Source organism: Neophocaena asiaeorientalis, unplaced genomic scaffold (assembly GCF_003031525.2).
Source record: "Neophocaena asiaeorientalis asiaeorientalis breed wild unplaced genomic scaffold, Neophocaena_asiaeorientalis_V1.1 scaffold327, whole genome shotgun sequence".
Taxonomy (NCBI): domain Eukaryota; kingdom Metazoa; phylum Chordata; class Mammalia; order Artiodactyla; family Phocoenidae; genus Neophocaena; species Neophocaena asiaeorientalis.
In genome coordinates, this window is record NW_020174560.1 from 7,300,208 (window position 1) to 7,314,487 (window position 14,280).

General features: G+C 37.3%; 1 protein-coding gene across 2 annotated transcripts in view; it reads left to right on the forward strand.

The window, feature by feature from the left end:
• USP32 (ubiquitin specific peptidase 32) overlaps positions 1–14,280 on the forward strand; it is a 197,142-nt gene that overhangs the window by 168,174 nt on the left and 14,688 nt on the right. For both annotated transcript variants that reach the window (XM_024757701.1, XM_024757702.1), the window contains exons 22-27: positions 859–1,032; positions 1,829–2,003; positions 2,540–2,691; positions 3,955–4,066; positions 5,335–5,546; positions 10,773–10,957. In XM_024757701.1, the coding sequence (XP_024613469.1) occupies positions 859–1,032; positions 1,829–2,003; positions 2,540–2,691; positions 3,955–4,066; positions 5,335–5,546; positions 10,773–10,957 (1,010 nt within the window). The remainder of the gene's footprint in view (positions 1–858; positions 1,033–1,828; positions 2,004–2,539; positions 2,692–3,954; positions 4,067–5,334; positions 5,547–10,772; positions 10,958–14,280) is intronic.

Here is a 14,280-nt window from a genome sequence, read left to right on the forward strand (position 1 = left end):
ATAGTCTAAATTTGGGATGTCATTCATTTTACTAATTTATCAGGTATTTTACTTGTATATACAGTAAGCCTTTCTTTCTTAATCCTTCACTATTAGCAGTATTCTAACTGCAAGGTAGACCTGAGTCTAATTAATGATACTCAATACATTTTTAACATCACTAAGATAATGACTTCTATCTGTAGAATTTTAAAAAGGAGCAGAAAGAAAGAATGTAATTTAATGGATACAAATTTGACATTAATATCATATGCAGTGAATTCTAGTTGATGTTAGGATTACCAGCCACTGTAATAATTATGTATTAACTCGTTTAATCTTCTAAATGGCCCTACAGTATAAAGCAACATTATTATCCACATTTTATGGCTCAGGAAACTAAGACTCATAGCAGTCAAATAGCTTGTCCAAGGTTGCAAGCTAGTTACTAAGTCCTCACAGTTGAACATGAGGCTATTCTGCCTCTAATAATAAAAGCTAGGATACAACAAGACCAGAAAAGCTAACTGTAAAAGAAAACATTATAAAAGGGAATCTTCCAATGTGAGCAAATGCTATTTTAATATTTCCATCTTGTATCTTAAATAGCTATGTACCTTAAGAACTGTTTGCTTATATGATGCTTAACCAGTACATAGGATTGGCCATAATACTTTTTGGGGGCTGGGGGAGGGAGCATCATTTGAGATTAAGATTAGAAAGATTTCATGATTATCCAAAATATGTTTGCTGAAATAGAGACAGACTAAATACTATACTACGTATCTTCTTCTAATGCCTCTGATAGAATTATGGGCATGTTCATTCTAAACTTTATGAGATAGCAAATAATGAGTTTGATTCCTCTTATATTTATAGTGGACCATAGCAAAATATGCTCCCAGGTTTAATGGGTTCCAGCAACAAGACTCCCAAGAACTTCTGGCTTTTCTCTTGGATGGTCTTCATGAAGATCTCAACCGAGTCCATGAGAAGCCATATGTGGAACTAAAGGACAGTGATGGCCGACCAGACTGGGAAGTAGCTGCAGAGGTTTGTCAGTCTTGAGTTTCTAATGTAAGCAATAGATAAAATATTCTGACCACAAATGCGTGTTGCACAACTTAATGCTAACTAAACTATTCTGCGGTCAGAATTTTACTGCGAAAATGAAGGAATTTACATTTCTCTGCTTATTTCTTGTGCAATAATCCTAAAACAAAGCATCTTTAATGAAAATAGAAAAGTGTTTCCTCTTCAATGTAAATTTGGGGGAGAGGATGTAGGAATAATCATTCAGTAGAAATTTAGGAATCCCCATAATTGCTAAAGTAATGTATACAGTGACCAATAGGCATATTTTATCCGCTTTTTAATGGACAAAGAACTCATCATTGTTACCATGGTAAGAAGAAAGAAAAAAATAGGGTTTTCCATCTGAATTTAATACGTTATAGATTGAGCAGAAAGAATCACATTCTATTCTGGACCGCCAGGGAAGTCCCGATGGTGGTATTTTTAAAGAAGGGAAATATGTAAGCCCAAAGCTGCCTATACAGAGTGATCTGGCTATGTCACTACAGTCTAGATTTACCCCAGTGAGTGCTGCTGCTACACTTGGCAGCTCTTCTGTGTTACCACTGTTGCCAGAATTCTTGAAGTATTTTATGTATTTCTCTACTATCTCAGTAGACAATATATTTTAAATTACATACCTGACTTGTAAATTTGTAGGCATAAAGCTTTTATTTTTTAAGGATTATATTCTTGACATTTAGATCTAATATATTTAACCATTTTCTTTGAATTTGGGGAGATAAAAAATTTCTCTAATCATTTTTCTTGCTAGGCCTGGGACAACCATCTGAGGAGAAATAGATCAATAGTTGTGGATTTGTTCCACGGGCAGCTAAGGTCCCAAGTCAAATGCAAGACATGTGGGCATATAAGTGTCCGATTTGACCCTTTCAATTTTTTGTCTTTGCCACTACCGATGGACAGTTATATGCACTTAGAAATAACAGGTGGGTTGCAAAGTTATGAAAAATTATTTAATTCCATTGTCTTTTACCTTATTCAAGCAGCCTGAATTTGTAAGTATAGTCATTTGTGTATAATGCGTTCTCATAAAGATTGGTAGTCAGCATGTTATAATTTTTTTTTTAATTTTATTGGTGTTAGTTGGTTTTCAGTGTTGTGAGCATGTTACAATTTAACAGTCTAATTTCAGGCATGATTTGAGGTTTGAAAGACTTGGAATATGGGTCCATTTTTGTGCCCATTGAGTCTTCTGTCAGTTTCAAATGTGCCAGGAACTCTCTTTAAAATCTTGCAAAGCCACTCACACTTGTGTATCAGATGAATATTCAAAAAATAATGATTTTACTTAAGATTATCTTTAAGCACCATCTGTCGTAGTGTTTACATATAAAATTAAAATTCTAGACTGAAATGTTTGCTATTTCCAAGTCTCTCTCTCACACACACACAGACAAACACATTGTAAAGCTTTCAATGAAACCTGAATTTTACTGGTAAAAAAATCTTTTCTCTTTACTAGTTATTACATTGGATGGTACTACCCCTGTACGGTATGGACTAAGACTGAATATGGATGAAAAGTACACAGGTTTAAAAAAACAGCTGAGCGATCTCTGTGGACTTAAATCAGAACAAATCCTTCTTGCAGAAGTACATGGTTCCAACATAAAGGTGATATTAGCTGTTCTTTTTAGGAAACTCTTGATTCCATCCTTCAAAGATCACAGTTTTCTCAATTAATTATTGTGTCAAATGACCAAGGGAGATAATAAAACACAACAAAAACTGGAAAAAAATTTGTGAAGTTTTTCGTTCTGGAAGAAACTTAAAAGAGTTGTCTACCAGGGGCTTCCCTGGTGGCACAGTGGTTGAGTCCGCATGCCGATGCAGGGGATGCGGGTTCGTGCCCTGGTCCGGGAGGATCCCACATTCCGCGGAGCGGCTGGGCCCGTGAGCCATGGCCGCTGAGCCTGCGCGTCCGGAGCCTGTGCTCCACAACGGGAGAGGCCACAACAGTGAGAGGCCCACGTACCGCAAAAAAAAAAAGAGTTGTCTACCAGAATAAAAGAGTAATAATGACGGTGGTATTTTTATTATTATTATTATTTTGGCCACATTGCATGGCATGCAGGATCTTAGTTCCCCTACAAGGGATCGAACCCGTGTCCCCTGCAGTGGAAGCACAGAGTCTTAACCATTGGACCACAGGGAAGTCCCAATGGTGGTATCTTTAAAGAAGGGAAATATGTAAGCCCAAAGCTACCTATATGGAGTGATCTAGCTGTGTCACTACAGTCTAGATTTACCCCCAGTGACTGCTGCTGCTACACCTAACAGCTCTTCTGTATTACCACTATTGCTGGAATTCTTAAAGTATTTTATATATGTACAAATGTGTTCTTTTAGTACTTATTTATGAATATATATACCTGGCCTTTCAACACACTAAGAAATTAAAGAGTAAAGACAAAGTGACACAAATCACTTCTTCTTGCAGCTGGAGAAACAAGAAATTTAATAAATATATTGCCTACCCTAAATTGAACTCCTACCACTGGTATTATTTATATTCACCTTCGGGGTTTCTGAACAAACTCCCACCTCTTTGACATTTTTTTTCATATGTAATGCGGAGGTGAGATCTCTCTGGGGATTTTGGGTTTAGATTCTTGAAATGACGGACAAAACTTAAGAAGTCAATTATACACATCATACTGCCCTCCTATGAAAGGGTATAATGGTTTTGTCAGGAAGGTTAGTTTTCACTTAGTTTATCAAGCTTTCATTTATAGTTATTTTAGAGAAATTATTCGGGCATCTTATTTGTTTTACTGATAAAAGGATCTAAGACATTTGCTTCAGATATATCAGAGAGATGATTCTCCATTTTATCTTAAACATCTCCCCCTTCTCATCTCGCCTCTTTTTCTATAGAATTTCCCTCAGGACAACCAGAAAGTACGACTCTCAGTGAGTGGATTTTTGTGTGCATTTGAAATTCCCGTCCCTGGATCTCCAATTTCAGCTTCTAGTCCAGTACAGACAGGTAAGATAGAACTAGAGCTCCTTCTCATGATTTTAGCTTTGAATAACAGTCTAAGGGTTGTCATCCTTTTTAGGCTTTTGTTTAGGCTAAAAATATTAGAGCAAAAGAATTTTGGAGCCTGAAGGAAACCTTGGTGATCATTTATCTCAAATCCTCATTTTATAGGTGAGGAACCTAAAATTCAGAGAACCTAAGTTAGATAGGTAGTTATTAGCTAAATCTACCACTGGAATTCAGATGTCCTTCAACTCTTTTATCTAATATTAACATGGTAACAGATGATATGAGAGAAATGTACTGTCAGAAAACAAAATAATAAATTTGACTAAAAAGGAATCTGTTTATCTAATATTGCCTGTGATTTAATATGGTCATCCAATGAGTCTTTTTGGCCATTAGTGGGGTTTTTCTCCTCTTTATACTGTTGGCAGTTAGATTCGTTCCCCAACTATAACATGCTTCAGAGAGAATGAGGCTCCTCTCATTGGCACTCGGTAGATAGTACTGATGGTTGGGTTGGTGGATGATTTAACATTGCTTTTTGGTTATCATCACTGTCCAATAGAACTCTCTGTAATGAGGAAAACTTCCTGTAATCTTTGCCATCCAGTAGAGTTATCTACTAGTCACATGGACTGTTTAGCACTTGAAATGTGGCTAGTCAAAGGGAGGAAATGCACTTTTAATTTAATTTTAATTTAAAAAGCAGCGACTTTCATCAGTTGTAACAAATGTTTCACTCTGGTGGGGCAGGTTGCTACTGGGGGAGGCTGTGCTGGGTGGGGGCAGGCAGCAGGTGGGAAATCTCTACCTTGCTCTTTATTTTACTGAGTCTAAAACTGCCCTAAAAAATAGTCTTTTTTAAAAGTTAAACAATTTTTTTAAAACCCATCATCTGGCTTGGGACTACCATCTTAGAACATTTCTAGAAGAATGGAGAAATTAATTTTTAGAGGAGAGGAAAAAGAAAAGCAGTAGAACTGTTTTTGTGCCACAACATGGTGATAATAAAGATTGTTGGAAAAATTCTACTTACTCTTTCTGTCAGTTACTCATGCTTTGTCATTTAGTCAGAAGTGTGAGTTATCGAGGTAAAATCTGAAGTTAAAATCTTCCAGTTAATCTAGAATTATCATTTGACCTATGATTCCTCCCTGTCCTCTGTTAAAAGAGACTGTCAGTGGTCTGGGTCCCAGCGATATTTGAGAAAAGAGCAAAGATAAAGGTACCACAGACTTGTGATGCTATACTTATCTTTGAATTTGTAGATTTCTCCTCTTCCCCATCTACAAATGGAATGTTCACCCTAACCACCAATGGGGACCTGCCTCGATCCATATTCATCCCCAATGGAATGCCAAACACTGTTGTGCCATGTGGAACTGAGAAAAACTTCACAAATGGAATGGTGAATGGTCATATGCCATCTCTTCCTGACAGTTCCTTTACAGGCTACATCATTGCAGTCCACCGAAAAATGGTTAGTTTAATGTTAGGCAAGTTACTGCTGGTCTTGCCAGTGTTATTTATGAAACAGCCATTTTCTGTCTTTGCAACATCTTCAGTGTGTGCACTTTCAATGTGTTATGTTCTAAGTGATTGCAGCCAGGATTTAATATCACATGTGACGGCCTACGTATGAAATGACATACCTCACTCATGTATCAAGCAGCAACAGGAGAGCTGGTGCATCTGAATATAGTACTACTGTCTTTAAAAAGTTTGTGGCTCCTATATGTTCATGTAGCCATGTACATCTTCTCCGCCATATAAGTGTAGATGCCTTTGGAGAAGGTTTTGTTTGTTTGTTTTGGAGGGAGAAACAAGAAGATTCTTGGGCAAGACAAGTTGTTTCCTAGGACTGCTGTAACAAATTACCACAAACTTGGTGGCTTAAAACAAAAGAAATTAACTCTTTCACAGTTCTGAAGGCCAGAAGTCTGAAATCAAGGCATCAACAGGGTTGTGCCCCCTCCATAGGTTTTAGGAGAGAATCCTTCTTGCCTCTTCCAACTTGTACAGGCATTCCTTAGTTTGTGGCTGTATAACTCCAATCTGCATCTGTCTTGGCCTTCTTCTCCTTCTTCCTCTGCCTTTCACTGATAAGAACAATTGTCATAGGATTTAGGGGCCATCCAAATAATCCAGGATGATATCTCAATTTAATTACATATGCAAAAACCCTTTTGCCATATAAGGTCACATTCGTAAGTTCTTGGAGTTAGGATGTGGACATATCTTTTTGGGGACCACCAAAATTCACTACAGAAATCATTTATCATAAAATTATCATTTATTCAAAAAACTAAGTACCAAGAAAAAAATTAAATACCTGGAAATAAACTTTACAAAAAATATACAAGGTATCTGCATAGAAAACAATAAAATATTATTGCTAGAAATTAAAGAAGACTCAGATGTTTGAAGGCACAGACCGTGTTCATGGATTAGAAGACTCAGTATTTCAAAGATATCCGTTCTCCACAAACAAATCTACAGATTCAGTGCACAATCCCAATAAAAGTGCATACTCTGTATGTGTGTGCTTGTGTGTGTATAACTTGATAAGCTGGTTCTAATATATGGAAGCACAAAGCACTAAAATAACCAAGACAGTCTTGAAGAAGAACAAACATGAAGAATTGAGCTACCAGATATCATGATTTTATAAAGCAATGATACTTGAGACATTGTGATATTGGTGTGAGAAAAGGCAAATAGACCAATGAAATAAAATAGAGAGCCCAGAAACAGGTTCACATATGTATGAACACTTGATTTATAACAAAGATGACATTACAGAACAGTGGAAGACTGTTTTCTTGGTAAATTGTGCTGGGATAATTGAATAGCCATATGAAACTTGACACACCTACCTCTCACCACATAAAAATCAATTCCAGGTGGACTGCAGAATTAAATATGAAGGCAAAACAGAAAAGCAGACCCTAGAAGATAATAAACGTGAATATATTCATGACCTTGGTTTAGAGAAAAAGATTCTTGAATAGGACACAGAAAGCACTAACCATAAAAGAAAAGATAAATTGTACATCATTAAAATTATGAACTTTGGTTTCATCAAAAGACATCACTAAGAAAGTAAAAGGCAAGCCTAGAGTAGAAGATGTTTGTAACTCATATAACCAACAAAAAGGTTCAATCCAGAAAATATAAAGGACTCCTATAAGTCACTAAGAAAAAACAATTCAATAAAAAAATAGATAATACTTAAATAGGCACATCACAGAAAGGATATCTAAATAGCCAATAATCATATGGAAAAGTGATCAGCCACACTGCTAATTAGAGAAATGCAAATTAAAATCACATTATGAAGACTTCCCTGGTGACGCAGTGGTTAAGAATCCGCCTGCCAACGCAGGGGACATGGGTTCGAGCCCTGGTCCAGGAAGATCCCACATGCCGTGGAGCAACTAAGCCCGTGCGCCACAACTACTGAGCCTGAGCTCTAGAACCTGTGCACCACAACTACTGAGCCCACGTGCCACAACTACTGAAGCCCACGGCCTACAGCCCTTGCTCCACAACAAGAGAAGCCACCGCAATGAGAAGCCCGCGCACCACAATGAAGAGTAGGCTGCACTCTCGCAACTAGAGAAGACCACCTGCAGCAACGAAGACCCAAGCCAGCCAAAAATAAATAATTTTTTTAAAAACCCACATTACAATATCACTGCACACCCACCAGAATAGCTATCATTATTAAACAGGTTGACAGTGTTGGTAAGAATAATTGAGCAACGGGAAATCTCATACACTGCTGATGAGAGTGTACATTAATACGGCTACTTGTAAAAATAGTTTTCTAATTAAAGATAAGTAATTCCACTATTCCATTTTGTGTTTTTATGAAAACACAAAATAAAACCACTAAATGTCCATTAGTAGTAGAAAGGATAAGGAAGTTGAGGCATGGTCATATAATAGAATATTATACAGCAATGAAAATGAATGAATTTTTAGTTATACCCAACATAAATGAACCTCATAAACATAATGTGGAAAAGAAGCCAGACACAAAAGAAATACCAATAATATGATTCTATTTATAAATAAAAACTTTAAAGACAGGGAAAATGAAATTTACTGTTTATGCATAGGGTATAAAATGATAAAGAAAAGCAAAGAGTTGATTACCATAAAACTGTTACCATTAGGAGGAAGGAAGAATTTGTGATTGGGAGGAAGCAAGAGGAAGGCTTTGGAGTGCTGGCTGAATTGTTTCTTGACCTGACTGGTGATTACACAACTATTTGCTTTGTGATAATTCTTTGAAATGTATATTTTCCCTCCTTTGAATCAGTAACTCCCGAGTTAAAGTGATTTTCTGACCATGTGAATGATGTTCTATGGAACGTATTCTAAACAGGATTGTATGAGTGGACATCCTAGAGAATTAAGGGATATATTTGTGTCTTGGAATTTTGTTTGAGCACAGCTCCAACAGGTCCCATCAGCAAAAATAATTGGGGTGATTCATTTATTTCCCCATGTCTTTTTTAACGGAGCATTATCAGATTATATAGTAAGAACACTGATGTATTTTTAATCTTTCTTAGAAAACATCTCTCTTCAGTTATCATGTATATGTTACATAAAGTGCTTGTAAGTGCTAAAGCATTATATATAGGTTTTTGTAATTATTGGACCATAAAGCCATATTGTCAGCTCGAAATTTTCACCTTTTAACCAGTTCCCTGTTTCCAGTTTCCTTCATGATCTAGCAGCTTCTTTGGGGAATGCCTAAAATTGATTTTACCATCTGTCCCAAGTCAACTCCCTTTTCCCATTATTCATGTGAAAGGCAACACCGTTCTTCCATGCTAAAGGTTAAAGGCTAGAAGTGTTCTTAGATTTTTTCCCCCCTTTTCTTCTAAAACCCTATATTCAGTATATCATTATGCCTTTTAATTTCTTCTTTCAAAATACTACTTGAATTTACCATTTTTCGTCATTTTCATTGCCACCTTCTTCTTTCAGACCCTTTGATCTCATGGTTGACTTACTTTGAAAGTATTTTTCTTCTACTCCCTTCTACAAGATAGAAAAAGAAGGGGAATAAGGCAAGGTAACGTAGGCAAGAATATTCAGAGACTAAAGGGAGAAATAGTGTTGTGTTGACACAACAACTAAAGGGAAGTCAGTTTCAAAAAAAAGTTAAGAAAGAAAGACATGGTTACATAGGCCAGAGACATCAAAAAGAATGAAAACTGAGAAGTTGGGCTGTGTAACCAAGTAAAGAAATAGGGCAAGAACTTAGCACAGTTAGGTCAAGTGAGTTTTTTCAGATTAGAGAAAAAGTTGTTAGGAGAGGACAAAAGGAAAATTCCTGATGCAGTAAAGCCAGGAGCATTATCCCATTAGGAACTGAGCAGGTATGGGCCACAGGGCCCTGGGAGAAGTTACCTTCAAGAGGATGAAAATTGTGTGGGTTTAGAAGAGAAATACAGGAACTTCCCTGGTGACACAGTGGTTAAGAATCCGCCTGACAAGGCAGGGGATGCAGGTTCGAGCCCTGGTCCAGGAAGACCCCACATGCAGCAGAGCAATTAAGCCTGTACAACACAACTACTGAGCCCACGTGCCACAGCTACTGAAGCCCACGCACCGAGAGCCCATGCTCTGCAACAAGAGAAGCCACCACAATGAAGCCTGCGCACCGCAATGAAAAGTAGCCCCCGCTCGCTGCAACTAGAGAAAGCCCGCATGCGGCAACGAAGACCCAATGCAGCCAAAAATAAATTAATTAATTTTTTTTAAAAAAGAAGAGAAATACACTGAGAAGAGTAAAGAAGTAGTTGCTTAAATGACCTCATTTATTTAGTAAAATAAGTTATCTACCAGGAGTTGGAGTGGAAGAAAAGTAGAAGTTTTAGAAAAGAAAAACTCATCTAAGTTTTTTGATTTTTAAAAAATAGTTCTGAACTCTGTCCACATTTCTGTGGGTCTTATAATAATATAACTACCAACACATGAAATGGGGTCTTAAAATCATGTACTTAGCTAATCTTAAGTGAATAACGGCTAAACAAAATACTTGAGGATCTGAAATAAGAGAGTCTTTTCACTTAGAAACTAGTGGGTTTATAAATTGTTGGCTTAGCTTCTCTACTATATAAAGACCAAACTTAAAGAATTAAATGTCCAAGCGCTCATCAGCTTTTCTGAGTAATCCTGCAACTCCCAGCAACCTTTCTATTATACTGAACTTTTGTTTTAAGCCATCATTTCCAAGCTAATTCTGTGCAGTATCTCCATGTTAAGAAATGATAAAAATCTCCTTTAACGTACTCAAAGCAAACGTTTTAAAAGTTTACCTTACTTTTATTCTATCGTGTAATTAAGAATATGATTTTTAATTTTTTTACATATGATTCAGTGTGTGTGAGAAATATTTATCAGAGAAAAACTACGCAGTTTGAAAATATTAAATGCTGAAAACCCAAGTTTGATAGATAGAGAGCAACTCTGAAATTGGCAATACCTCAACCTTTCAGTGGTTCCACTTTGAATAACCATTCTCTTCATATTAATAAAAGATGGTCCTATAAATAAAGGGAAGTGTGATAGCGACTAAGTTGAAAATGATAGTGATGCCTGTTTTTGGCAGTCTTAGAAGAATGAAAGGGAGGAATCAGAGGCCTATCTTCTCCACTCTTTCTTCTCTTGTTTGTACATACAGATGAGGACAGAACTGTATTTCCTGTCATCTCAGAAGAATCGCCCCAGTCTTTTCGGAATGCCTCTGATTGTTCCGTGTACTGTGCATACCCGGAAGAAAGACCTGTATGACGCAGTTTGGATTCAAGTATCTCGATTAGCCAGCCCACTCCCACCTCAGGAAGCTAGTAATCATGCGCAAGACTGGTGAGTTTCAGGGCATCTTCCTAGATTTTTAGTTTCCAAATGTAGAAGAAGAATTTATGTGAATTCTGTGTGATTTATAGGACCCATTCCATGTCAGGTTAATCACTCCTTGAAGAACCATCCAGGGAACATACAGTTCAACCATTTGGTTTGGTCTTTTGAGTAGGAGAGACTGTACACCTTCCTTTCATCACCTAGACATTCCAGTGTCTAATAATCGTTGTATTCTCTGATCTCTTACCTAAATCTTTTCAGCTAGTATTTTATATGCTTCGGGTAATATCCTTGGCTTCTGTTACTACAAAAGTAGAGAGTATGAATTCACCAGGAAATTTGCATCATCTCAACCCTCTGAAATTCCAAATGGGAACAGTATCTATATGTGCATATCTATACATGAACTCTGAAAAAGTCTCATGCCATAACAATGATTCGGTTGGATTATCTCCCTACCATGTCATTTTAACATGGAGTAATTTCATAAGTCTTGGTAAAGAAAATAAGCATCTTCTGTTTTTTTTTCCATTCCTCTTACCACTGTTCTATTAGATTAGTAAATGTATTTATTTCTAATAATCTTTGGGATTGTGTTGCCTTTTATATCTCATTTGAATTGAAGATCATTTTCTTGTTATCATGGTGCACGTGGGAGTTCTGCTTCTGTGTTAACTGAGTAAAGAAATTATTTTTGCTGATAGGTTATTTGTTATGGTATGAGGGTCTTTTGATAATTAGGATACGGCTTAAGGTAAATAAATTTTAAAGGAAAAGTACAAATAATAGATAAGTGATTTAATTGATGAATGTTGTGTTTAGTAAAAATGACAATAGGGCAAGATTAAATATGAAGTGAAAATCTAATTGAATTAAAAGGCTTCTAGATGAGGACTTTTCCCAGGGCTTGCTAATGAATCAGATATGGAGTATGAGGGGAGGAGGATTCCAAGATAGATTTTCAGCCTGAACAATTGTGAATGCTGGTACCATTTAATGAAATGAGGAAGACTGGAGAAGGAGTAGGTTTTGGCAAGCAATGATAGGAATCAAGCTAAATTCAAGATCTGTGTTATATTTTCAAGTGGGAGATAGACTTAAGGTCTTCCCAGGAGGTATAAATATAGGTGTCATCAGCAAATAGTTGGTATTTAAAGCCCTGAGACCAGTTGATATTATTTAGATAGTAAGAGAGAAGATGCCTAAGATCTAATTCCTGATGCATTCCAGCATTTAGAGGCTGAATAATGAAGGGAGAGACAACAAAGGAGATTCAGAAGGAACAGCCAGTGAAGTAAGAAGAAAACCAGGAGTGAGTAGTGTCCCAGAAGTTAAGTGAAGATAGTGTTTAAGGGAAGACTGATCAGATTAAGAGAAAGACTGGGAATTGACCACTGGATTTGATAAAATGGCAGCCTTTGGTGACCTTGCAAAAGCTGTTTTAGTGGAGTGGTGTAGATGAAGGCACAGAGTTTAGGGTTTCTCTGGTGGCGCAGTGGTTGAGAGTCCGCCTGCCGATGCAGGGGACACGGGTTCATGCCCCGGTCCGGGAGGATCCCACATGCCGCGGAGCGGCTGGGCCCGTGGGCCATGGCTGCTGAGCCTGGGCGTCCGGAGCCTGTGCTCTGCAGCAGGAGAGGCCACAACAGAGAGAGGCCCGCATACCGCCAAAAAAAAGACACAGAGGTTAGAGTAGGTTAAAGACAAGATGGTCCTACAGGCATTAAAAGAATAATGAGAGCTTATCTTTTAGAGATAACACAGTGAAATATTTATGGATGAAAATGATAAAATGCCTCTGATTTTCTTCAAAAGTATCTAGTGAGTCACAGTAGCCAAGAAGTGGAAACAACCCAGAAGTCCATCAACAGATGAATGGATAAACAAAATGTGGTATATACATACAGTGGAGTATTATCCAGCCATAAAAAGGAATGGAGTTCTGATACATACTACAACATGGATGAGCCTTGAAGACATTACACTCAGTGAAATAAGCTAGACACAAAAGGACAAATATTTGTATGATTCCACTTTTATGAGGTGTATCTCGAATAGGCAAGTTTATAGACAGAAAGTAGATTAGAGGTTAACAAGGTCTGCGGGGAGGGGAATTTATTATTGCTTAATGGGTAGAGTTTCTGTTTGAGAAGATAAAAAGGTTCTGGAGCTGGGTGGTAGTGATAATTGCACAACATTGTGAATGTACCTAATGCCTCTGAGTTGTACACTTAAAATGATTAAATGGTAAATTTTATGTATATTGTACAACATTTTTAAAAAATGGAATAAAAGAATCTAGTGGGGCTAGGTAAGGGTATAGATGAAATAAGAGTGGCCAAGAGTTGATTAATTGTAGTTGGGTGCTGTTCATTGTACAGTTCTCTACTTTTCTGAGTATTTATGTCAATAAATTTGAAAATTTAGATTAAATGGACAAATTCCTGGAATTGAGGATCCATGCAGAAGATGGTTAGTTTGAGGGACAGTGGATAAGGAGGAAAGTGAGGATTTGAGGGCAGTGATTGGAGGTTTATGTTGGGTCAAAGAATTGTTAGAGTAGTGATACTTGAATAAGTGATCCAAGAAGATAGGAGATGTTTGTTTCAAAGTAGGATGTTTGGAATTGAGATTTTTGGAGATGGTAAAGTCCTTATCATGGCTTCATTACCTTCAGCAGCCATGTAATAGCCACTATCAATTGACAAGATCTAGAATATGACCATTGGAGAGGGTAGATCAATATAGAATGGAGATTATTGTTGGAAGAGAGAAGGCCGAGGAGTTGTTAGGTAAGTTACATTGAAGTCACCAAGAGTATGATGGAAGTGACAGAGAGAAAAACAGTGAACTGCGTTCTAAAATCTTTAGTGAATAAAGAAAAAATGCCCCTACCAAGGAGGAATAGCAAGCAGGTGGTATAATTCAGTAGCAGATGCTACATAGAAACCAGAATTTTGCCAGAAGTGGTAAAGAGGAGTAAGGAGGAGACCCATATCACCTTCAGGTTCTGGGGTGTATGAGAAGAAAGCTAACACTTAAGAGGTGAACTGGAAGCGGAGTCCTCAGGAAAGCCAGGTTTCCGTTAGAGCAAAAAAGTAAAGAAACTTTTTAGAAGAGGGTGCTTCACAGTTCTCTGCCAGAGTGCTACCTGGTTGTTTTGTCCCTTTATCTTTCTTTGGATTCCTCACTTACCATTGATCTGGTTTTCATTGACATGATACTGGGCAGCATGGGCTATCAATAGTCATTCAATCAACAAGTTATGCGGAAAGCTGGGAACTGCTGTGACAGGCATGATACTCACTGTTGCCCTTACAGTGAGTCCT